We start from the raw sequence: 25010 nt of genomic DNA, 5'->3' as shown, positions 1-25010 counted from the left end.
GAGAAAATAACGAATACAATATTCATTGTGCCTTTGTAGAGAGGAGAGTCAGAAAGCCTTTGCTGATCTGCAGAAGTCGTACACAGAGATGGAAGCAGAGAGGGATTCCATGAAGGCTCAGCTCACCTTTGCCAACTTGGTGACTGAGGAAAGAACAAGGGTAGGTTAATCGTGGAAAAATTGATGTCTTGCTTGATTGAAGCCCTGCAAAGATTTCATGCATTGGTTGCAATCAAAATAGAATACAGTCAAACTTCATTGTCTCAAACTCTATAGGACTTAAGAAAATCATTTAAATAACACAGGAGGCAAGTTATAGAGATTACTATTAGTAAACTACATAAAGAAGCAATGGTTGGGACTTCCAACTCACTTCAACATATCCATCATATTCAAGAAATCAATATTCAAGCTGTTTTTGTTGTCCATAGATGCATTAGAATGTTTAATATTTTTTCCTTTCTTTTTCACATCTCTCACTCTCTCAGATGGAAGACCAGAAAATGTTTATTAAATTCATTCTTTTTTTTTTTGCTCTTTCTCTCTCTCAGCTGGAAGACCAGAAAATGTTTGTTATATTCATTCTTTTTTCTCTCCCTCTCAGCTGGAAGACCAGAACCAGAAACTGAACAGAGAAGTGGAGGACATGCAGACCAGGTACAGTGTTACCTCCTTTACTTCATTACAGTTATTTAAATACAGTATATCAAAAGCATTATACTGGAAAAAATGCAACATTATTTGATTTCAAACTATGGTTATAAATATTGTATTACAAAAATAATATTTGTGTTTTATATTTCTGGCTGTTCCTACACACACAATACCGTTCTTTTTCATGGTAAGGGTTTATATGTTTATAGAAGCATATTTAATGTTGTATTGCATCTATCTGGAAATCCCTTTTTTATTTCACACAAAGAGCATGATTTGTATTTGATTTTTTATGTGAGCATGTTTTATAGTTTAGTCTTATCCATGTACACAGCCCATGTTTATATCTTAACTTATTTCTTCATTTAATTTTTAGTATCAAAAGTTGACATGAAGCTGTTACTATATAAGAGTTAACTGTTCAAATATTTGTTTTTACATGCAGCTTAATGGTATTGTTTAAAAAATTGATATTCTTTTAAGGATTAAAACCCCTTCTACCAGAAATGAGGGGTAGAATGAAAATACCATCAATAAGTCATCAGCATGAAGGAAAATAATTGAAGCTATGATCTTCGCATATTAAAAAACAAATGATTTGTATTTGTATTTTCACGTACATACTTTACTATAGCTTATAACTTATTACATGGAAAGTTAAAAAGAAAATGATAGACTGAAGAAAAGCTGATCTTTTAATACATGTTTATGCTAGAAAAGCTTCTTAACCATGCTATCAGTACTAAATCTTGTACACTATGATATGCATTCCACCAGCAAGTTACCTCAGCTAATGAAAATCATTAAAATTCCTATTATCTGTAGATCTATAAAAGTCAGAAATACTCTGTTGTTTGAACGAAGAAGCACTTTATTGTCTTATCATTTACCAGTACACAAAAATATTTATGTGTATACCTGGAGTAATTATGTCTCCCCTTTCAAAGGGGAGACATATTGTTTTTGTCGACTTTCTTTTTCTTCTTCTTCTTCTTCTTATTCTTCTTCATCCAAATTTGTCCAAGCCGTAACTTAAATACCCTTTGACATTAAGACTTCAAACTTGGAACATAGGTAGATGGTATTGAGAAGGAGTGCACGCCACCAAAATTTTTGACCTTGACCTATTTTCTTTTTCAAGGTCAAGCGTTTTATAAAAAATAGAGTTTGGACTATACCACAAGATTCCTTAAACATACAAACTTTAAACTTGTATCATAGATAGATGGTATATAGTCCAGTTGAACCTTACCAAAATTTTTGACCTTGACCTTAAAATTTTATTTCAAGGTCAAATCAGAAAAAACTTCATTGTTCACCTCCTAAAAATTCTTTGACAGAAGGACTTCAAACTGTACACAAAGAACAATTATAATACACTGAGGTGTACTATTGATAAATATTTGACCTTGACCTTGTTTTACTCAAGGTCAACTTGAGAAAAAATAATTAAGTTTTGTCTGGGTGGTAACTTGGATACCTTTTGACATTAAGACTTCAAACTTGGAACATAGGTAGATGGTATTGAGAAGAAGTGCACGCCATCAAAATTTTTATACCCCCGCAAACGAAGTTTAGGGGGGGTATATTGGTTTCACCCTGTCCGTCTGTCCGTCTGTCTGTAGACGCAACTTTGTCCCCCCTATAGAATTTTTTATTACTGCATGGAACAGTTTGAAAATTTGTACATATGTTGAACACCATCTAAATATGTGCACCTGCAATTTTTTTTAAGATCAGACAAGATTTAATGATTTTATGACAGTTTTCATTTTCCTTATTCTATATATTGTACACTAATGTTGAAAAGTAAGGGAGGTAATCCTTACAGATTTTATTAATTAATTAATAGAAAACACTCTAAAATATATTTATATAAATACATCCAGATGGAGTTTTTTGTCTTTATGTCTTAATTAATAAAAAAAAAATTATTTTTTATAAGTATTCTATCAACTGACAATGCAAAGTTTTTGTTTGTCAATGATAAATTCTTAGGAGCTAATGAGAACATCAAAGACAAGTGTGGCTGAATTCATTTGTCCCAAGGGAGCCATTATCTGAGCCATGGTTCAGATGGAGCATGTGTTTAGGGGAAATTGATAATCTGTAAAATGGGTGATGGTTTTGGGGCTATTTTAAAACTGTTTCATGTAAACCAAAAGGTCTATCATTATAAGGAAATAAATAATATAATTATTAATAAAGAAGTTAAACTATTTTTAGAGGTTGTTTAAATTCATTTGTCAAATAATTTGATGAAGTGACCCTATTGGGCATTAATTTAAATGAAATTCAAAATTACTGATATGATTGTAGTGTTTTGGCAATTTAAAATTGTTTGGAATATTAAATTTTCTTTTTTTACATATTTTTACATAGTATGGTAATTATGGTAATGTTTTGGGAGTTTATTAAATTTAACAAGCTCATCAAAGAAAATCATAGTCCTATGGGATCAATTTTCTGATATGGAGTTCAATTGTGCCATAGGAGAAAGTGAGGAAAATTTGAAACAACTAATTGCATCTGTCAAGACTCTTATTAGAAAGATATTGAAAGTTTTATCAACAGAAGAGCATTGCTTGGCTACCGGTATTTCTATTCACTGCAAAGGGAGGGGTTTTTGTCATTTTGTTGGTTTTTCTTTAAATCAATTAAATTAAAAAAATATATCATCAAATACATACATTTGTAAATGTATTACTGTTATAGATATGTATTTACAGTGAAAATCTGACAATTTTGAATTTTCTTTGTTAACTATTTTTTTTTTTTTACAAGTCTAGAATTTTTTTTTTTTATGTGTTCCAAACCTTAATTATTATTCAATTCAATTATTTGTCCCATTTGAAATTAGCCTAGCGGGGGTATTAGTCCCATTAGGACAGTTCTAGTTGACCTTGACCTATTATCTTCTTCAAGGTCAAGCGTTTTACAAAAATATAGTCCGGACCATAACACAAGACTCCTTAATCATACAATCTTTTAACTTGTATCATACATAGATGGTATATAGTCCAGTTCAACCTTACCAAAATTTTTTACCTTGACCTAAAAATTTTATTTCAAGGTCAAATTAGAAAAAACTTCATTGTTCACCTCCTTAATATTCTTTGACAGAAGGACTTCAAACTTTACACAAAGAACAATTATAATACACTGAGGTGTTCTATTGATTAATATTTGACCTTGACCTTGTTTTACTCAAGGTCAAATTAAGAAAAAATAATTAAATTTTGTCTGGGTGGTAACTTGGATACCTTTTGACATTAAGGCTTCAAACTTGGAACATAGGTAGATGGTATTGAGAAGGAGTGCACGCCTCCATAATTTTTGACCTTGACCAATCTTGTGTCTCAAGTTAATTCATTTTCTAACCTGTATCATATATGGATGATATCAAACATATAGCTGACTTCATTCTTTTTCACTTATTAAATTTGCCCCATATTACAATCCTTGGGGAGAAGGGGAGACATGTGTTTTTTTGTATAAAAAAACATACCCACTAGTTATTTCATGTTTTCTTTACTTTTGTTAGGAGAAATGGAACACCAATATATAAAAAAAGACAAAAGAACAACAACCAATGTGTTCATGTTTCAAAAAATACATAAATTTTCTATTATTTAATAGAAATATGTATGTAAAATGCCGAGGGGGGGGGGGGGGGGGGGGGCATATGCAAAAAATAAATGGAAAACCCTCATGACTTACACTTGCTAGCTTTTTATTAATGGTAATGAAATTAATGGTAAATAAAATGAAGAAATAAACTGCAGTTAATATTTATTGTGATAATAAACAGAGAATATTCATTGCATAAAATGAAGGTGTTTCCATTCCTCCTTAATAACAGCTTGCAATCTGTTGTGTATTCTTCGTCAGATATTTCTGATTCATTATGCCCATTTGTTATCTGACCTTCTCTATGTTCTCTGATGTTGTTGATTGTGTCATACATACATGTACATGAATAGCATGTAACATTGTGCACTGAATTCTTGATTGCTAGAATAAGAATTTTTTATTAACAGTTCATATCAATTTTATTTCATATAGACTGCTACATTTGATAGCGTAATATTTTTTGATTTAGTGGTACAGATCAGGCTTGCTATGAATGCTGAAAATGAAATCTTAAAGTTTATATGCATTATTTTTTTATAGGCTTATTCAAAATTTTTCACTGTCAGTGAGGGTGAATGGGGCAAAAATACATCTTTTGTGGAGGAAAACTTTTTAAATTTTAATGTTTTCATACTCTTTTTACACAAAACATTTGTCTGCATTGAAAAAAAAATAGAGTATAGGTTGCTTGTGAATCTCAATAAGTATTTCAATACAATCAGTAATTCACAGCAAACTTAGTTAATTTAGAGATTTTTGCTGATAGTAAGGACAGCTTTAAGTCATGATCTACATGTATAAGCAAAAAACCCAATAAGTACAGTGCAATCCAATCAGTAAATAATCAAATGTTTGGCATAAAGCAAATAACTTGTTCGGTTATTTTTCTTAAATGTACACAAATTTAATACTAGTGTATAAATTGAAAAAATAAGATTTTTTTTTTCAAGACTAACAATTCTAATTTGAATGTCTGATGTGCTTATAGACACAGTCAAGAGTTGGATGAGCTACAGAATGCTAACACATCACTACAAAGTCAGCTAGATAACACGTCCCAACTCTTACAGCAGAAGGCCAGCGAACTGGACCAACAGAAAAAACAGGTACGCTAAGCACTCTAGCTGAAAAAAAGGAGAGGGGCGGGGGTGTGGAGGGATTTTTTGGGTCATGTACTGTGGAATCATTAGATTTCGTGGTGGCTCAATTTTCGTGGAATTCGTGGGTACCTCGCATCCACGAATTAACATCCTCCACGAATTAATAAATTGGGTAATAAAGTCATATATCCTATGTAGGTTTAAGAGAATACACGAAATTACGTTCCCATGAACCTGTAAAATTTAAGCAATCCACGAAAATTGGCCCCCACGAAATTAAATGATTCCACAGTAATCAAACTTGCATCTTAACTATTTTTTTTAAATTAAGATTGTAAAAAAAAATTAAATTTTTACCAAATTAAACCTTTTATTAAAGGAAGATTTTTTTTTGAAATATCACACCAGTCATGATACAAATGATAAAAAGGCCAGAAAAAAATGATTGTTGGATGAGATTGTGGTGTGAATTATAAATATTAATTAACTTTGAAGTATTTGAACCTGATTACAGTTTGTAGGATTACTGTGTACACTATATCAGAGCATGTACTTGTACATGAATTTCAATGAACAGAAACATCTGCTTTAGTTTATCTATCTGTATTTAATGTTTCCAAATTTTGGCATGAAATTTTCTCTTTTATTTAACAGATTTCTAATCTACAAAATGAGAATTCTTCCTTGGAAGAGTACAGGACAAAAGTCCAGAAAATGGAGAATGAGAAGTCGGAGTTCCTGGAGAAGATCAGCAGGCTGGAGAATTCTCTGAAGGAGGCCAAGACGAATGCATCCAACATCGCCAGTAATGAAGCTGGTAAGTGGGTGGGGAGCATTACGCAGGAGAATCGTGTAACATGTGGGTTGTACCGGTGGATACTTAAGCCAAAATGAAATTATTGTTTTTTTGGAATTGCCTCCCATCTTATTGAAATACCTCCAGCTGATATAATATCATCAACAACAAAAAAAACCCATTTTTTCATGGTACAATGTTTACATGACAATTTATATCTTTTTCAAAATGGGGTTCTATCAAAGAAAAAGAAATAAACATTTCCTGTTTATTAAGATTTTATAGTTTTTATAGGTATTAATATTTGACTAAGCAAACTTCTAATTTAAAAAAAATAAATGTCCCCTCACTCCTTCCTGGGTCTTGGAACATTTGTAGACGTTCTAGACCTTCTAGATATTGACTTATTTGGTAGACCACTGGCATGGTGAACATGGATTTTCTCATATATAGTATTAAATTTTGCCACATTTGAAAACGGGAGTACATGTTTTTATTTTTATAGGGGATGGAAATTTGCGTTTCAATTTTGAATTTTTCAGCTATGATTTCTTCAGGATTCAGTTCATTTGTGATTCTTTGAATGTGCATTTCAATGTAGCTGATTCTCCAGGAACTCCATGAATGTATAATTTCCAGGACATTTTTAAAACTTTAAATTCCTTTGTTGCAGGTAACCAAGCAACCTCCAAGGTAACTGAGGAGAGGGACGCTGCCCTAGGTCAGGTGGAGTTTTTGAATTCCGTCATCGTCGATCTGCAAAAGAAAAACAACGAATTTAAGACTCGCCTGGAGATTATGGAGTCAGGAGTCGTTACTAATGGAGACGGTGATAGCTCCATGGAATCTGAGTAAGTTATCTCCCCTATGATAAAAGTATAAAGCTTTAACCAAGTGCAACATTCTGATTAAATCAAAGTCAAAGTAAAAACCAAATGATTGATACAAATTAAGAGTGCTCAATATTCCACTTGTTATGAGCTTTGAAGTATGTGCACTTTGTTACATTGACACTTAGCTGGAATTTGAACCAAATTTGGGGGTAAAAAATCATTTTACTGATCACTTGTACAATTCCTGAATTGAAAGAACAATTAAAAGAAAAAAATTAATGTAAAATAATTTAGTTTTCATGTTTTTACATAACTACATGTTGTAAGTTTTACTATTCATTGATTTCAGAGCCCCTAAGTCCCGCGCCCCTCCTCGTCTGTTCTGTGATATTTGTGATGTGTTTGATCAGCACGATACTGACGACTGCCCTCTACAAGCCATGGACTATGAAGATGGCGACGCCCCCTCCCCCACTCACTACCATGGCGACAGGAAAGCCTCCCGTCCATACTGTGATATCTGTGAAGGTCAGTGTGTACTTTTAATCATTTTATAATTTGTCATCATTTTTTCATCACTTTAATCATCATCATTCATCATCATCATCATCATTATCAGTTTTCATCATTTTTATTACCATTCTTCCTTGTATTCAGCTACTAAACTTGATATTCAACCTAAGTATACACTGTTAATGTTAAAACAAGAATTATAGTATCATTAGCATGGCATGATCTTTACATATAGGGAAAAGATGTATTCATTGAATGTCTAAAGCATTTCAATTGGAAATACATATAGAAATATATTTTATTTGCATATTATGATTTTTGCACACACAGTTTAGAATGCCGTTTTGATATTTTGATTTGATTTCACTCCTTGATTTTTACTCCGTATTTATTTAGAATAATTATTGTTAATAGAATTATGGACATGTGTGTGCAATAGATTCCACTGCTGTAGCTTGTAGGATTTGAGGTGAATGTGACGTTTCTTTTTGCAGTGTTTGGCCATTGGACCGACGAATGCGATGATGAACAGACATTTTAAACCTGGATTGCTGACTCCACTAACAGTTCTGGCAGCTCCATATAAAACACTCTCACACTCCCGCATGATCCACTCCTGATACAGTCACTTAGATCACAACATGCATAAACAGGATCCAAAAATTATGTCAAAAAATGATGATGAGAAAATCTATTCCGATACTTCAGAATATGACTGAAAATTATATCAGAAATTGCAACCATAGGATTTATTTGGAGATTTAATGATATGATATACAGAATAATATTGGAAAGGACATTCTATCATGTTTTGTAGTTGGAAATTTAATTGCTGAATATATGGTAACATGATAAACAACACATTGTCAGTAATCTTGATGTGATGAATAAATTGACTGTAGAGCAAGTTTAATATAAGAGCACATTCAGAATTTAGAAAGTACACTTAGAAATGTTATGATGTGTTGATTGTAGAAGTATTGTCCAAGCATTGATCACTTGTGAATCATGGCACCGTTGTTGAGAAATATGTATGGTATTGGGTCTTTGGTTTGATGTAGAGCAGCGCTGTTTAAGAATTGAAAACTCTCCTTGTAAGTTGTGAAGCAATATTGAAGACAGCGGTTAGGCTCAGAAAAGTGCTTTAAGTCGAGAGCTATGTGTCCGTAAGATGCTATAAAAAATGAAAAGAAGATGCTAAATTTAATGTGATAATGTATAATAATCCCAATTCCTAACACTGACATGGAGTGCTATATGTTGGGATTTGGGATTTTAATAGAGATCACATTTTGTGCTGGGATTCTGTTCCAACAATTAACATACAACTTGTAGAATTGAGATTAAGTATTATGTTAAGAATGTAGAATTGTCTCTGATGGTCCTCTGTTTCGATACTGCTGCTTTTCATGGCAGTTGGGCATATTCTGTTTTGTGCGACAATTTGCATTTGATGATTCCCTTTGTCATCCCATAGATTAGATAAAACCAAAAAAAAAAGATTCTTTTTGTATACTATGGTAATCTAGTTCATATTATGCCAGTAATGATTTTAGCTGTGGTTAATCTCAAATAGGATTGAAATTTTTGAAGAGGTGTGTATCAAGTCAGTAGTCACAAAATTAACCAGTTTGTATTTATATCATAGTTTGAGTGTGGCTCACCCTTTTAGTCTATTACCTCCCTTTTGTCTCCCACCCCCTTCTTCCCTCTTTCAGAAATGTTCTGAAAACTGTCAAGCAAATTATATATTCTGAATACAGGGACTAATGATGTAATTTTGTTTATGGGGAAAACATTACAATTGCACAAATTTTACAGCAAATTTTCATGTCCTGTATTTCACAAATGAACTATGGTGCTTGACTTTTGTTCAATGAGAATAAAATATATAATGATGGGGATTGAGTAGCTAGCTGGTAGTTTCATTAATTATGCTGCTTCATGCAATTGGGAATAATGTTAGGTGTTAAATGTACTTGAAACTATTCTGGAATTTAATTTTGATGGAAAATGCTTATAAAAATCGTGCTATGATAGCTGAAGTTTTTAAGTTAATTTCTTTCTAGTTTCTTGCAACTTTTTGTTTCGTAATTTTAGGATATCTCAGGGATATAGATATCTACATGTACTATTTATTTATGATTAATGATTATATGTTAATTATATATATATATGAAGAGATATGAATAAAATCACAACCCCAACTTTCCAAGCTCCCCTATTAAATTTGTCTTTTCTTCAAGTTAATATTGATAAATCTGTATTGCATACTTTAACAGTTTGATCGGGAAATTAGATTTTAATTCAAAGGTAGTATTTTTAGCTGGTTTAATATTTGCTTGTTTTTGCTGAGATACTAGCCATTTATTAATGATAAAAAAAAGAAGCATTCCATCTAGATAGACATCTTCTCATTGATGCTGTATGCTGGTGAATGCTGGTTTGTGAATGCTTTTCATCTCTCATTCAACCATTAACAACCATAATGTACACAGTTTTGTGAGAATATGTCTGTATTTCACATGTATATGTTGTAAGTTATTTCTTCTTCTTTTTTAAGTGTACATATTGATTGACAAAGCTTTTTGTTAATGTTATTATATTAAAAATGCAATATACATGTATTCGCCTCTAGGATTTTCTCTCTATTAATAAAAAACAATAAAATGGGTACATGTATGAAACAGTTTGTTCCTTGTGATGAATTCAATTATCAGTTGAATAGTTTCTTTTGTTAATTAATATAAACACATACATGTAGATGAGAAAACAAAATTGTTTATTTTTTTAAAAACTAGCAGAGGAAAGAATATGTATGCTCAAAAATTTAGCTCTGCCCAGTGCACAATCTTCGTAGCTAAAAAGACTGGATCTAAAATATAAAAGTGATCTGCTTGGTATTTAGATAAAGAAAACTGATCACAACTCAAGGTAAAAATTTGGATTTAAATTGTCTGATTGAATTGACTTTACCGAGGACATGGTATTGACCTATATTATTTAGTATTTTAGGCCAAGTGCGAGACTTTATTAAATGGGGCTTTGGTTTTTTGGTTTTTTTTTTAAATTACAGTACCTGCTGAAAAAGTATAAGATGTCTAATTTTGTGAAATAAGAGCCTCTTATGGTGAGCAAGAAGTGCTTGTATCAAAGATATAATGATAAAGTGTTCCCTTTCAAAAGTAGATATTGGAGATTTAAATGGCTGTATACATGACGTACCTTTATCTACCACAGCTATATCCAAGGGCACAAATGAAAATTTATGTGTAAATTTATAATAATTACATGCGTGATGTAGGAAAACTACATGTAAAATAGAATGCATCATGATAACTAAAGCAAAACCGATAGTTTGAAACTTATTCAGAAAAAAAATTATGGCCAGTGTGGGGGTCGAACCCACGACATTCGCGTTATTAGCACGACGCTCTAACCGACTGAGCTAACCGGCCGTTGTAAAATGGAGGGTAAAACATATATATAAATGCTATGTATTGTAAGATTAGCTATATTAAGAATATGTGATATGAAGGAGCGGATCAAAATTCCTTAGTAATTATAAAAAAAAAAAAAAAAAAAAAACTGATACTAAATTAAAAAAAAATATTTGGATCTTTTTTCAATTTTGATAAATACAAAAAAAAAAAATCTAACGTTAATAACTTTTTACAGAGTTCCATGATCCGTGCTTGGTTCTGACACAGGCAGTAGAGGGTTTTCAAGCAGAGGATGAATTGCCATCACCCCCTGGAAATATATGTGTATCTGATGCATCCCCTCCGAGTTATATCTCAAAGGGCGATGAACCATCCCCTAAAAATTTTCAGAGTTGTGAAAATGGGTCAGAAGCCGCTGTTCAGAAATCCGAGGGATTACCCGCTAATTATAAATACCTAAAAAGTGAGGAATGTGATAAAGGCCTCAAAAATGATGAATCTGTGCCTTCGGGGGGAGAAGAGGAGACGGACAAGCATGAAGGTGGGCAAGAAAGTCAAACAGAGGCCAAGATGGATGATTCCTGCCGTGTTAGCTAATTGATTCGCACTTCATTTTTTTTTAAAATAAGATTATTTTTATTCAAAAGACAGGTAATAATGAATAATAATACTGTACATAACTTCATAATGTATAACATATCACGTATGAAACAGTATGATAAATGTTTATTACTGATCGATAAATAGTTCATAATTTATTATTATATAGCTAGCATGTAGGGTTACATAATATCTTTCAACAGAATTACATGTAGGGTTGAGTGTTTTTGTAATATTAATTACTCTGGTAATGAATTGATTATGGTCGATGCATTTTGTTTGAATATAATATTTCAAGTGCTGTTTTAAAAATTACACCGTGGATTTAGTATGCATATTGTATAATTAATGTATTGATATATTTCTTCCCTATTGACCATTTATTGGGACAGAATTGGTTAATATTTGATATTTATGTCTGATCGAATTATATCATTTTTTAATCAATCATATCCATGCAATTGCCGGTATTAATTTGAAATTTAAAATTATAGGTCTGTTTGGTATACTACCTGACTGTTTACCGATTATTGATTTCTCAACTTTCTAAATTTTATTTTTATTTATTTTAAGCACTCTTATATCAATCTTTAAATGTGATATACAATCTACTTAATTGCATGTACTTGTATAATTAATCGCATATGTACAGTATGTATACATAATGTTTGGAAATTGTTGGACTTTAGAATAAATCAGATATCTCCAAGTTTGCAGTGATCTTTGCTAGTATATATTTATTTATGCAGAGAGTTTGGATTTTTTTCCCAACTATGTACTCATATATATATATTTGTATTCATGAACGATCGGTCCAGAACATATTTTATCTGAATTAAAGAAAATAAACTGTTCAGTAAAAACTGACTGGAGAATCTATAAATGATATGAAAAGGTGGCAGTTAAAATACTTCTAGAAATTATAATAAACTCTTTATACACATATCCATGTTAAAGTATTATCCATACAAAGTTTAAATTAATAAGCTCTAGATAAGTAAATATCTATTAGGCCCTTAGCCCTTCTCTGACGCAGTACATTTCATTTGAACGTTCAGTTACCATCCTGCCTAGAAACGCCCCCCAAACACACATAAACATTACAATACTCCGCTTAAGTCAGCGAATCAAATAATTTGTGGACACTCAATCGCTTAAATTATAAACAATCAACAACGGTGAACTTAAGGTCGTTATTCTTATTGGGATTTTCATTCTAATTTTCGTGATAAAACAATGACTAAGTTGATGATAGCGCAACATTGACTCCTCACCACACTTACTGCGCATGTCCGTGATGTCACAGATACCGATCTCATTAGAGAGGCGAACACACGAAAGTCACCATGATAATATGAGCGTAGCTCACTATTTTGCTTTCTCTCTTGCTATTTTAATTTTAGGAGGATGGTGTTTCGTTTGGTTTATGCACATTTTAGCCTTAATCTATGGGTAAGTACAGTTTTTCTTTCATCTTTTCTGTATTTTGAGTTTAAATGGCGTGTCCCACTTCTGGTCGGAGCTCGTTGCCTTCGTAACGATAGAGGTGTTTAGCCAAATATTTGATTTTGTTCAATTTTATGATTGTTCTAAGTCTTTAAGATGATCATATTTTTAGTCAGCATATGAATTTTAAGATTCAATGAGAAATTTTGTTGATTATGTACCCGGGCCTCTAAAATATCCGGCGAAACATGGGTGTGGAATGCCGACTATTCGACAAGCCGGTAAAATGGGCGGGGTGGTAGAGATTAAGCTATGTGTTCTAGAGTCGTTTTAGTAACCAATGTAGTGTTGATTATCAATTAATCCGATTCGATTCGTGTATAATCAAAACTGCTTATTGGACTTCCTAATATCCCTGATTTTAATCTTGTCTAGCCGGAAGAATATATATATACTCCTCATTCCAATGTTTCTACGCCCTGCTGAATGGTTTCATACGGTTTTAAGATGGCTAGGGTTTTAGATTATGATGAAATGCTGTAACAACACTAACTGCTTGTTTTCATTGTGACAGCTCAAACATCACACCTACCTCACAATTCGAAACAATTGCCAAACATGAAAAATGAAAATGACAGTATAATATACCCCCCCCCCCCCAAAGTAGTAAATTATGTATGCCCATATACATTAACAGAAGTTAAATATTTTCAATGATTGTAAAATTAATGGTTTGAATTAGATATGCCATGATATGGCTTAGGGGTACTTCAGTGAGTGATAGCTAATTTAACTGAGGTTTCTAATCTGTTTACAGTATTGATTTTATATTCATTCCATGAGGTTGCTGAAAGAGCATCTTAATAGATTGGATGCCGAGGCATTCCTGAATAAATGTAAATCTTATGAAAAATGATTATATAGCACTGTAAATTAATAATTAACAATAGGCCTTGGGATGGTCAAGAAGCTGCAGTATCCTGGCTCGGTATACTGTAGGATCAGTTAGTAATAGGAAGATATGAAGCCAATCTACTCCTGTTATTTACACAAGATAACATAGAGATGAGCTCATGGGCTTTCCCCTAAAACTACATGTAAGACATGTATCACACGGAAAATACTTGAGTTTCTATTGTGTGACCTAGTTTTAGGTGTGTATGGCTTTGTCTGTATGGTCACTTTGTGTACTTAATTTCCCTCCCCCTACTTTATATCAATGTAGAATCGAAACATGGGACCAACACAAAAGATATGAAATTAATCTTACAGTGTGCACATCTGTTACAACTCAAAGTGGCTGCTAACTATTCGCTAACAGTTTACTGTCAATGAGAATTGTTTGGATAATCGTCACAGCTTTGTTGTGCAATGTTTATATATATATATATATATATATATAAATATTACAAAAACTGACAGGAGAAAAAATGAAAAGGAAGGGATATTGAAATGAAAAGACAAACCCCCTTCCAATTTTTCCCCCTGAATCATACATTTGTGATGGGTTGATAAATCAATAGAAAATATGGTTACAAATTTTGTTTACATTGGTCATAGCCATTAAAAGTGGTAAATGTTATTCTTGCTATTAATAATGTAAAACAGGGCAGAATAAAAGGTAAACAGAGCATTGCACATAGCTCTGTTGTGGTCCCTGTGACTACTGGCAACTCGTGTATATACACTGTTGATTGATGACAGGTAAAAACCAGGCTTCTTCGATATTCTATTGTTTGAAAGACAGGACCAAATGTCAAGGTTAAAAGTATTACGAACACTCTCTTTTTTCTCTTGGTAACCAATATATGCATTGAAAGTAACTTGGCTGGGTTAAAGAAGACTTAGTCCCCCCTGATTGTACGTGTAGAAACCAGAAGGAAATGAATTGTTTGATTCGTGGGTAAAGAGTACTTAAAAGTAGGTAGAGGAAGTGTCTGAAGAGGGTAAATCATCACGAACGCTCATATACATGTACTTAAATGACAATTGTAACATGGGAGTGTTTCTCAAGGGAGTAGTGGTTTAAACCTGTTTCTTAACTGAGAGTTTATGTATATATTCACTTGCAATACATGTAATTCAACCCGGTACAAAGCACAAGATAGACAGTTCCTAGTCATGAAACTTTTTTATCTAATAAAGATTTATAATGTATCGTAAACAATCTAGCTAGCCGGTAGTTGACATTTGAGATGGCTATTTGTGTTTCAGTTAGTAACAGGCTGCTTAAAAGCTCCAACTTAGGTGTAAGTTTTTAATGTTTGAAAAAAAATAAAAATTGTTTATCAAATAGGAAAGTGTTGGGGAAAGTGAGTAAGGGTGTATTGGGGAAAAGTAAAAATAAACGAGGTCACGACTTGACACCTGGTGTCAGTTGTAAAATTTCTCTGACGTAACACTAGGAGTAGTGACACGGATGTTTGAACAAATTGACAACAATGAATCATGCATGTTAAAGAATCTGTGCCCCCGGGGGTAAGGAAACCATTGATCAGCAGGAAAGTATTCTCCTTAGTGCTGTTACAAGTAGCCCTGTAGCCACGTAAGGTCCTTGCCGTGTGATAGTGAAAAGGTGGATTGTTCTTCTGTTCACCTTCCTAGTTCACAGCTATGATCTTGTCACTCTGGTGTCATCTCTGTAGGACATAATTAAAATGGACATTGCATAAGACACCATTTGTTCCTTGAAGCCCCATCCTTCTACAATTAACACAGGATGAAATTTTCGCTTCCCTCCAGGGCATTGTTGTTAGTGATGAGTGGACTTGGTAGTAGATTAAATTGGAATGGGTTGTATAGATCTGTTATTGCTACTCTAATGTTGGATGTACTAGCTGGGGTACTAGTGCATGTAGATAGTAGGTTATCAGTATAGGCTATCATAATTATGGACAGACTTCAGAGGCCTGCCAGTTTTTATCTGGGGATGTTGTTCATCTGGGGGGCATGTCATAGCTTAATGTTATTTAGATAGGGAGGATATGGCTGTAATATGAGGGAGGGAGGGAAGGGGATACGTAAACAAAATCTCACAATTTTGATATATGGTACTTGAATTTGATTACTGGAAGCATTTCCTGCTGTGGGTCAAAAGGGGTATCTGTCCATGTGCTAGTAGATTATTAAGATTAGTGCCATCATGAATAATGAGGTGTTCCGCATACCAGTAATTGCACAGTATGAGTGCTCATGTGTTTTAATGGACATAGAACAAATTATATGTTTCCCATGCCAGGGCTTTTCAATAAGGGGCTACATGAAACAATTTATCCAAATTTCAATGACCAGAATTCACGGCTGTAGATTTCATAATTGGCAAAAAAACTTGTTGGAAATGTTTAAATTTAAACTAGCCTCTTCAAAAAGGATAAATTCACATCATTGAAAGCACTGCATGTTATGCAATTTGAAGAGCAATTGAAATGAAACAATTGAAAATGTTATCTGAATTGCATGTACTACAAAGTACAAAGATTAAAAAGATAAAAGTTAGTCTGTGATAGTCATTGCACAGTCAATAAAATTCAATATGTAATCTTTATATTTGTTAGAACTCTATTTTCCTTTATCCTATTTTAAAAAAAGTATCCTTAATTCGGGTACCTGTATTTCCTTATTGAATGGCTTTTTAGTACCCCAGATGAATGACCAGCGACCCTGGGAGGGTTTAAAAGACTCTGGTTGCTATAAACTTAAAGTGTATGGTTTCCAAACACTCTGTTGAACATACCGATATTATTTAAAAAACCTGTGAACTACACGTCAGTAGCTTTTGTGAAAATTCAAAGAGTATCAAGTGAACACTTTAAAAGTCTCAATTCTGTACAATACACTCTTTAAGTAAACTGTCATGTACAAATTTAGGTATTTTAAAAAGTGTATTACTTTTATTGCCCCATATCTGTCACAAATCTGATCTATGAATTAAGGCATTACATGTAGGTGTGTGTAGTTCGGTGTGATGTTAAGAGCTAGGGGTTTGTTGTTTGGTTGGTAAGGCAGGACATGACATGTAGTACACATTATTACGCTTGACGTTGACAGACTTCATTGCATATCTGGTTCGGGATTCCAGTGCTAGCTGGCTTATGATCGGCTCACATTCTTGACCTGAATTTCCCTGCATTCATACATTTGTTTGTAATATAGAATGTATTGTGAGAAAAAAAATACATGAGTGACAACAAAATATTTAGGTTAAATATGCAAGACTAACCAGAATAGCAGATATACATGTTCATGTATATAAGGAAAAAAAATTATGATTTCATATTGCATTTGTAACTATTTAAACATGGGGAATAGAATATGCTTCATAATTAATGACACTCATATTTGGATGAGTTTTGTATTTTTATAGTATGTATTGATCATTTTTGTCATTTTGAAAAATGTTTCATCTCTTTTTTCAGAAAATACCGTCTACACCATCCTATTCCGCCTCCCTCCCCGGAAGACCTCCAGGGGGTGTCCATCATTAAACCCCTGGTCGGGGTGGATCCAAACCTGTATTTCAATTTAGAGTCTTTTTTCACCACTGTCTATCCATCCGTAAGTATACAGGAAATTTTCCATACTCCAGACTTTAAGTAATGATGCAATGTGAAATTTTAAGAGAAGTTTTGGTTTTTTTTCTTTGTTGCTTTGAGAAGTAATTGGAAGGTAATTGTATTGGTATATGGATTTCCTGAGCTCTGGCATGCTGTGTATTTATTTTCCTATCTGTGCAATGTTTTCATGAGTCCCTTGCATCAACAGCCTTTGGAGATACAATCTCAATCTCGGCTGGTCCAGGCTAATTACTTCTGCATATGGAATGCATTTTCACTGCAAGCAGCAGGATTTTGTAACTCATGAAAGCATTGCAAGAAATGGAATATTTGGGGGAGGGGGGGGGGTGTTCTTGCAACAGGACCAAAGAAATGACTGGTGTGTTATTTTTCCCTCTGAGTCAGCCCTAAACTATTGTAATGCACATATGTTGCCATCTGCTGGGTCCAGATACATTGCTCAATCAGCAGATCCCAGGGCAGTCTTTTGGGAGGAATATTGATAAAATGGAATCCTGATCTGGCCTTTCATCTCCTGTTTTCCTTCACTAATCAGTCTAATTGACTTTCAAGTTAGGCACTGCCCACAACTATGAACATCAAAACTGTTTCCAGATAGCAGATGCTATTGTCACTTCTCATTTGAAATCTGTTTAATGGATTTAGTTACAGAATAATGGTATGCAATATGCTTCAGCCTACATGCTGAGGACGTGCATACAGTTTTGAATGAAAAAAAATTCATATGAAATATTATTTCATTTTATGATTATCATTTTTTTTTTTTCAGTTTGAACTCCTCTTCTGTTTACAAGATGAAAGTGATCCTGCTCTTATGGTTGTTAAAGCTCTCATGGAAAAATACCCAAAAGTAGATGCTAAAATTTTTATAGGTAAGTTATTGGGGCCTAATCGTTAAAAAAAAAAATAGACTCACATTAGGAAACTGTCACAGTAGGTTTTAATCAATGTATTTGATGGCTTATACTCGGCCATTTAATCAATGTAGCAGGTGATAAGCTAGGCTGTATGGAGCAACTAACAATAGTTTACAATCTAAAGTCATATTTCTTTATTCTTGGCTAAATATATTGGTCTGTATGGCTGTGAATTACATACAAACCAAGCCACGTACTGGTAGTTCCTCAGCCTAGCTTTCAAACCAGTATTATTGTACATGTATGTGTTTTGTATGGTACTTATTGTATTGATTCAAACATTTACTGTTTACTGTGTGAATAACTCTTGTCTTGGTCGGTCAATAAAGTAATGTTCCCTGTTTGTTCATGCTTTAACTTCTTTTCTTTATTTTTTGGTCCTTTTTTGTGTTGATGTTACATACTTGTCAATATTTACAATTTTGATTTTTTTGTTTGCAGGTGTAAAATATGTTGGCCCAAACGGGAAAGTTAACAACATGTGCAAAGCATATGAGGCAGCCAAATATGATTTAATAGTCATATCTGATAGTAGTATATTAAGTAAGTATTCTATAGCTCTATGGCTCTTTTTTTTTCCTCTTTTTTATGTCTTATTTGTACAATATCGATTTGCACCTTCCTAGAAAATCTTGATTGTAAAAGGGGGAAAAAAAAGAACCCTCGCTCAAATTGAGGCAATCAAATTCCTCTGCTTGATAATTATGTTAACATCTCATAAGATTCTTACAAAACATTAGTATCAAATGAAGAAGGGTGATTGTATCTGTACAGAAAGACAAATGTTCAGAGTCGGATGACAGATCATTTGGCATCACCATGATTAGATTTTTGGGTGTGGTGTCGGTTACCATGCCGATTGGTCGATAGTAACAAGGTTTTCTAAGTTGTTTTTTTTTGTTTTATCTTCCAGTGAAACCAGACTCGCTCATGGACATGATGTCCTTCATGAAGCCTGATGTCGGTCTAGTGTTGCAGATGCCATATTGTTGTACTCGCAAGGGGTTTGCTGCTGTTTATGAAAAGGTAGGTTTTTACCAAAAAAATGCATTTGATACCTGTCTACAGGCAAATAAGTTTGAAGGTGTAAGAAAAATAAAACAAGGTTTCAGAAAGTAATAAAATTGCTTCCTCTTTTCTTTTCCTTTTTTTTTTTTTTCTTTTTTTTTTTTTTTTTACATGTATTTTCTAGTTTGTGATCTAGTATTTTAATCCTTTTTAAAGGCAAACATTATAAGCTTGACTGAGCACCTGCAGTGCTTGGTGTCAAATAGACTAGAAAATCCTTTCCTTCTTCCTGAAGGACAAATGAAGGGGATAAAATAGGGAAACGAGGACTATTTAGAGACATAGTGAATAAAGAAAACATTTCATGCCATTATCAAAGCATAAAAAGACATATACATTTACATGTAATGTACCTGATTAAAGAAATCCAAACACATCACATTACAATTCATATACATGCACTCAAATGAAATGATTTTTTTTTAACATTTTGTGTTTTACATGTTTATGAATAATTTTGAAGTTTTGATTTATGTGCTTTTTTTTTATTTCAGGTTTATTTTGGAACGTTTCAGTCCAGAAACTGTCTTAGTGCTAATTCTGTAGGAATCAATTGTTCAACGGGCATGTCCTGCCTTTTCCGAAAAGACATTTTAGAAAAATCAGGGGGCTTGGCTCCTTTAGGAAAATATTTAGCAGAAGATTATTTTATTTCTGAAAACATTAGAAAAGAGTAAGTATGTTTACTTTAACATTTAAGAACATTGATAGGATTTTGCTAAAATCCATCGTGTAATTGAAGTCAAAATGGAGCCCAATTGATGAGACATTACTATTTATAAGGGTAATCTAATATTTTCTCAATTCTTACAGGGGATATAAAACAGTATTATGTAGTCAACCAGCACAGCAAAATTCTGGACAGTACAACATAGGCCATTTTCATCAACGACTCATCAGGTATGAAATAAACACATGCACTGAAATAACTGTTTGTCATTTGAAATTACTGTATACAGGGAAATATTCGCCCTCGTTTTATTTTCACCCCTTTTGCCCTCATTGTCAGAGGGCGAATTTAAGACTGTGCGAATTCTATATTGCAAATAACATCTTTGTTAACACAACTGTATCTGGGCAAATTCAAGATGGGGTGAAACCTTTTGCAATTGTAAAAGGGCGAAAATAACCCTATGTACAGTATTCTCCAATATTGGTAATGTGTTCATATTTCACCCAGACCAGAAGTGACGAATAAACCATTTCTTCATTTTTTTCGACAAGCTTGACATTTCTTTGAGTAGAGGACAAACTTGAAATATTTTTGTGTGTGATTTTTCAGGTGGTCCCAGCTGCGCATCTCTCTGTTACCTCATCTCATCCTGTTTGAGCCCCTGTCGGAATGTATGCTGATGGGGGTGATTGCCTCGTGGGCTGCCGAGTACATCTTTGGCATCAGCTCAATGGGCTTCTTCCTCATGCATGTTCTAGTCTGGTTCCTGTTCGATTACGCTCTCCTTACATGTGTTGAGGTAGGTTTAGACGGCTTTAATAAGTGCCATAATAAACAATCATTAATTATCAAGAACTCCTTCTTACAAATTCCCCCCTCCCATCAAATATACACACATAAAATCAGTTTTATTGACTGTCTAAGGTCTTGGGGGGGGGGGGGGGTTATCTATGATTGTTTCGAAAAATTATTTTTAGATTGTCCATAATGTACTATAGATATTGTGGTGCTTTACAGACTTTATATCTGTTACTTTAAAGTTAATTTTATGATTATTAATGTCAAGAGAAAAAGGTTGCATTCAAATGAGCTGGTTTTCTTTGGCTTGTGTAGAGATATTCATACTATAAATCTCAATTGTTTGTCCCTGTTTACGATAATTAACTGTAATTCTATGCAAAGTGATTCACCTTCTAATGTTAATGCTAGTCATTTGAAGTGAAGAGTCATCCATGCGTGAAAGTTCCACTGTCTTTTGACTGTTCTATTTATAGCTACTTGTTCCACACTGCGGTCTGTCATGCATTGTTTTTAATTTATTAATTTTTTTTTTACCTTTGTTTACAGAATGGGCCACTTCCTTTTTCTAAGTTTGAATTCCTGGTTGCCTGGATTCTACGAGAAGTGTTATCCATATGGATGACTATTCAGAGTCACAGAACTTCCATAGTGCAGTGGCGACACAAGAAATACAGAGTGTTATGGGGAGGGACTATCGAAGAGTTTGTGTGATTCTTGAGCTGCCAAGAAGAGAGGACACGAACAAGAGAATTTCGGAGCCCGTCCGACGGCAAGTCATTTTCTGGTGGAAAATTGTTGTCATGGACTCGGAATTTTTTATTGTTCTGTGAATTCTTGCCATGAAACATCGGAAGAGAATTTCTTTTTTAAAAAGAACTATCAAGCAATCTCACAATATTTTCTCTGGTGCATACAATCTGTTAACCAGTCCTTTTCTTTTTTTAAATAGTGTATTTGTGTGTTTAAAATGTGCACATTCATTTTTATCCTTGATTTATTTTTAAAAAATTGTGTAATTTATCCAATTTGACAGTAAATGCTTTGTCTGATATGTGGCAAAGATAGGGTACAAAAATATGTTAAGTGGGTAGGGTGGTTGGGGTTATTGTATTAAGCAAGATGATTGATTTGATAAGATGTTGATTATTCGTTATCCCATATTCCTGTCTGATCGGGGCTTTTTAAGAGGACAAAGCCCTATATGACGACAGTTCCCATGCATCTTTAGGAAGATCTGAATACTCATTTATTTCTCCAAAGCGCTCGAAACATTGCACTGATACCTATTTGCATCGAAGTCTTTCCCTTTTTTTCCCCCCCTGTTAATGATGGTCAGGTATGACTTGAGAAGGATATTATTCCCCTCTTGTCATTGCATTTTATGATATTAAGTTCACATTTGCCAAAAAGAAAAAAATTAACCAAGTACAAGTAACTATTCCAACTTGTTTGAGTTTTGTTGAGTGTTCAACTTTTTTTTTTCTTGTGCCCAGGGTACATTGTCCTTTTTTTTTTCAATATACGTTTTATTCCAATGGACACACTTCGCTATAGGAAGACCCTTGTATCCACCTTTATTTCTCATCCAAGAAACAGATAAGACTATGGATTAAATATAAATCTGCAGTTGGATTTGATTTCTGGGATGTATGGGGGAGGAGACGGGGGGGGGTAGGGTAGCGGGTTGAAGTGTCCACCATTCGATGAGAAGATGTGTGGTTGAAGTCGGTGCCTGATTTTGTAGTGCTGGTCCTCTCATAACATTGCATTGTATGTCACCTATTGTTATAGTAACAATTTTTTTTATTATGTTCTATGTCCAAAAATGAGTTCTTCCTGAATATGGAAGTTTCGGAAAGAGTCTGTACGAAATGAAGCCATCAAAAGTTGACTGTGGTCGAAAAATCTGTGTTTATTTAATCACATGCTAATGAATGATTTGGATTTTATTTATGATAATGAAGAGAAGAAAAGAAATACAGCGCTAAATTTAATTGATGATTGTATTTTTATTGTTGAAATTCATGCACTTATTTGTTGCACACTTTATTATTTTGTATGGCAAATACTACCAAAAAAAAAATGAAGCAAGCTTTGAATTAATATTTCAGAACTGCTTTATAAATATCGAACAATATTCGGGTATTTCTTATCATTATGATTAATTATTATTTTTTTATGAAATTAATTCTTCCCTGAATGATATGTTATTGTTTGTGAGCATGTAATTTGTAACGGGGGTTTGCTGATCTAATGTTGATTTGCCATGGCGGAGGAATGCGCTGTAGGATAAGAGATATGAGTTCACCTTTGTCACCCGACTTACACAGGAGAACAACGGTTCTGAACATGAAACTCTAGACAATGCCAACAAAACTGTACCCGCTATATAAATGTGGGTTATCTTTATCTGTCTGGTTTAATCTAGACCTCTCAAGATTTAAATGAAATGCAGTACATGCACACTTATGAATAGGTAAATATTGTTAGTAAAAAAAAAAAAAAAAAAAATCCCATATGTGCATGCACCCTCAAAGCTCCAATTCCTTCAGAACATTACCGGTAATATAAAAACAAATTGTTATGATATATTGTACTCTATTTCTTATTGTATGAATTCAGTACTTTGTATTTTAAGATATTGTATTGCACTTGTAACTCTGTATATGAAGTAAATTTATTCTCTGATCTTAATTGATTAACCTTGCATGATGTTATTTGATGAAACTATAATTGTACTTAATAGAAATGTTCAGTTTCACATTGTCCCTGTGCTTGTTATGATATTGTGTGATTAATTACCCTGGTCAACCCAGAAACCGTGGGTAAAATGATTATCTCTTATAGAATTGCCATAATGTAGTGTTCAATTCTGTTATTCATGTCATTTTTATACTGAAAAAAGAATAAAAAAGATTTTTATATGACTAAAAGGTTGTTTTGTTGTTGTGTGTAAACTCTTATCAAATACACGCAAAAAGTATGATGGGAAACGGAGATACCTCTCTCTCTCAATCTCTCTCTCTCCATGTAATAAGTGCCATATGGGCTGGCTGGGGTGGTAGTCTAGCACGTTGGGTACCCCGATAGGACCAAGTAGAAAGCTGTCTATCGGTAACTATAGACATTAAGGTGTTGAGTTAGACAAATGTCTGGCTTGGGAGACATTGATTGTTCCTGTGACGTAAAAATTGCAAGGTGTCGGTGTCGGATTTTACTCGCGTCAACTTTAATATTAATTAATGCACGGCCCTAGACGGAATTTTGGCTGCACGCAATGGAGCCATCGACTTAACTGCAAGGGAGCTGGAATTATGGCGATTCAGCACTTATTGATGTTCTTTCTGCTCCAGAATGCAGAGGGATTCTTCTCTCCAAGTACACTATACATCGAGATGCATTCTGCATAAAACATTGTCTTGTATTTGATGTGCTAGTTGGGGGGGGGGGGGGGGGGGTCGCGGGTCGGGTGCTCTTTGAGGAAGATGTCTAATATGACCAGATTATAACAGGAAGTGTTACCCATTATCAATATGTCCAGTTGGAAAGGAATTAACTTCTCTATAGAATTATATCATATTTCACCAGTTTTTGTTTTTTTTGGCAACTAGATTTTATTCTTTCCCAAATGCGTCACAGTCGTGAGGTTCATTATAACTCGTTGTATGTACCTTTGTGGTTTCTGTCACGACTCGTGCTATAAATATATATTAAAATCGGTGTTTGAAACAGTTTGGAAATACTTTTTTCTTTAAAACGTAATCCCTAATTATATAGGTGCATGTGTGAAGCGTTTTGTACTATGATGAAATCTACTTTAGTATTTCAAAATTAAAAGGAAAATCGGTCATTACTTTTATAGATATTCCTGTTCACAAACTGTAATCGTGTATAGATAAATATTTTGATTGTTATGTGTACACCTTACCAGTTCAGGCCAGAAATTGTTGACATCCTTA

At 33.5% G+C, this 25010-nt stretch overlaps 2 protein-coding genes and 1 non-coding gene across 29 annotated transcripts in view; 2 read left to right on the top strand and 1 right to left on the bottom strand.

The window, feature by feature from the left end:
- LOC105332649 (CAP-Gly domain-containing linker protein 1) overlaps positions 1–12276 on the top strand; it is a 40776-nt gene extending 28500 nt beyond the window's left edge. For 22 of the 27 annotated variants that reach the window (XM_034482236.2, XM_020069078.3, XM_034482239.2 and 19 more), the window contains 7 exons: positions 40–160; positions 605–657; positions 5276–5393; positions 6042–6204; positions 6857–7034; positions 7366–7544; positions 11208–12276. In XM_034482236.2, coding sequence (XP_034338127.2) covers positions 40–160; positions 605–657; positions 5276–5393; positions 6042–6204; positions 6857–7034; positions 7366–7544; positions 11208–11569 — 1174 coding nt within the window. In that variant the 3' untranslated portion in view covers positions 11570–12276. Of the gene's footprint in view, positions 1–39; positions 161–551; positions 658–5275; positions 5394–6041; positions 6205–6856; positions 7035–7365; positions 7545–8023; positions 10217–11207 lie in introns of those variants that run through there. The other 5 variants (XM_066078920.1, XM_066078923.1, XM_066078907.1 and 2 more) reach the window with 4 other exon arrangements.
- On the bottom strand, positions 10914–10987 carry Trnai-aau (transfer RNA isoleucine (anticodon AAU)). The gene has a single exon. It is a non-coding gene; the product is annotated as a tRNA-Ile (tRNA).
- Positions 12277–12854: 578 nt separating the features above from the next.
- LOC105332650 (ceramide glucosyltransferase) lies at positions 12855–23984 on the top strand. The gene is made up of 9 exons (XM_011435315.4): positions 12855–13024; positions 17434–17572; positions 18362–18464; positions 18951–19052; positions 19423–19535; positions 20072–20250; positions 20391–20477; positions 20860–21049; positions 21598–23984. Exons 1-9 carry the CDS (start codon positions 12861–12863, stop codon positions 21760–21762), a joined length of 1242 nt encoding a protein of 413 aa, XP_011433617.1. The 5' UTR covers positions 12855–12860; the 3' UTR covers positions 21763–23984.
- Positions 23985–25010: the final 1026 nt, after the last annotated feature.

The sequence above is a fragment of the Magallana gigas genome, chromosome 3 (assembly GCF_963853765.1).
Source record: "Magallana gigas chromosome 3, xbMagGiga1.1, whole genome shotgun sequence".
In the NCBI taxonomy this organism is placed as follows: Eukaryota; Metazoa; Mollusca; class Bivalvia; order Ostreida; family Ostreidae; genus Magallana; species Magallana gigas.
Note: the sequence above shows the minus strand (reverse complement) of the source record. Positions and strands in the feature narration are given on the sequence as shown.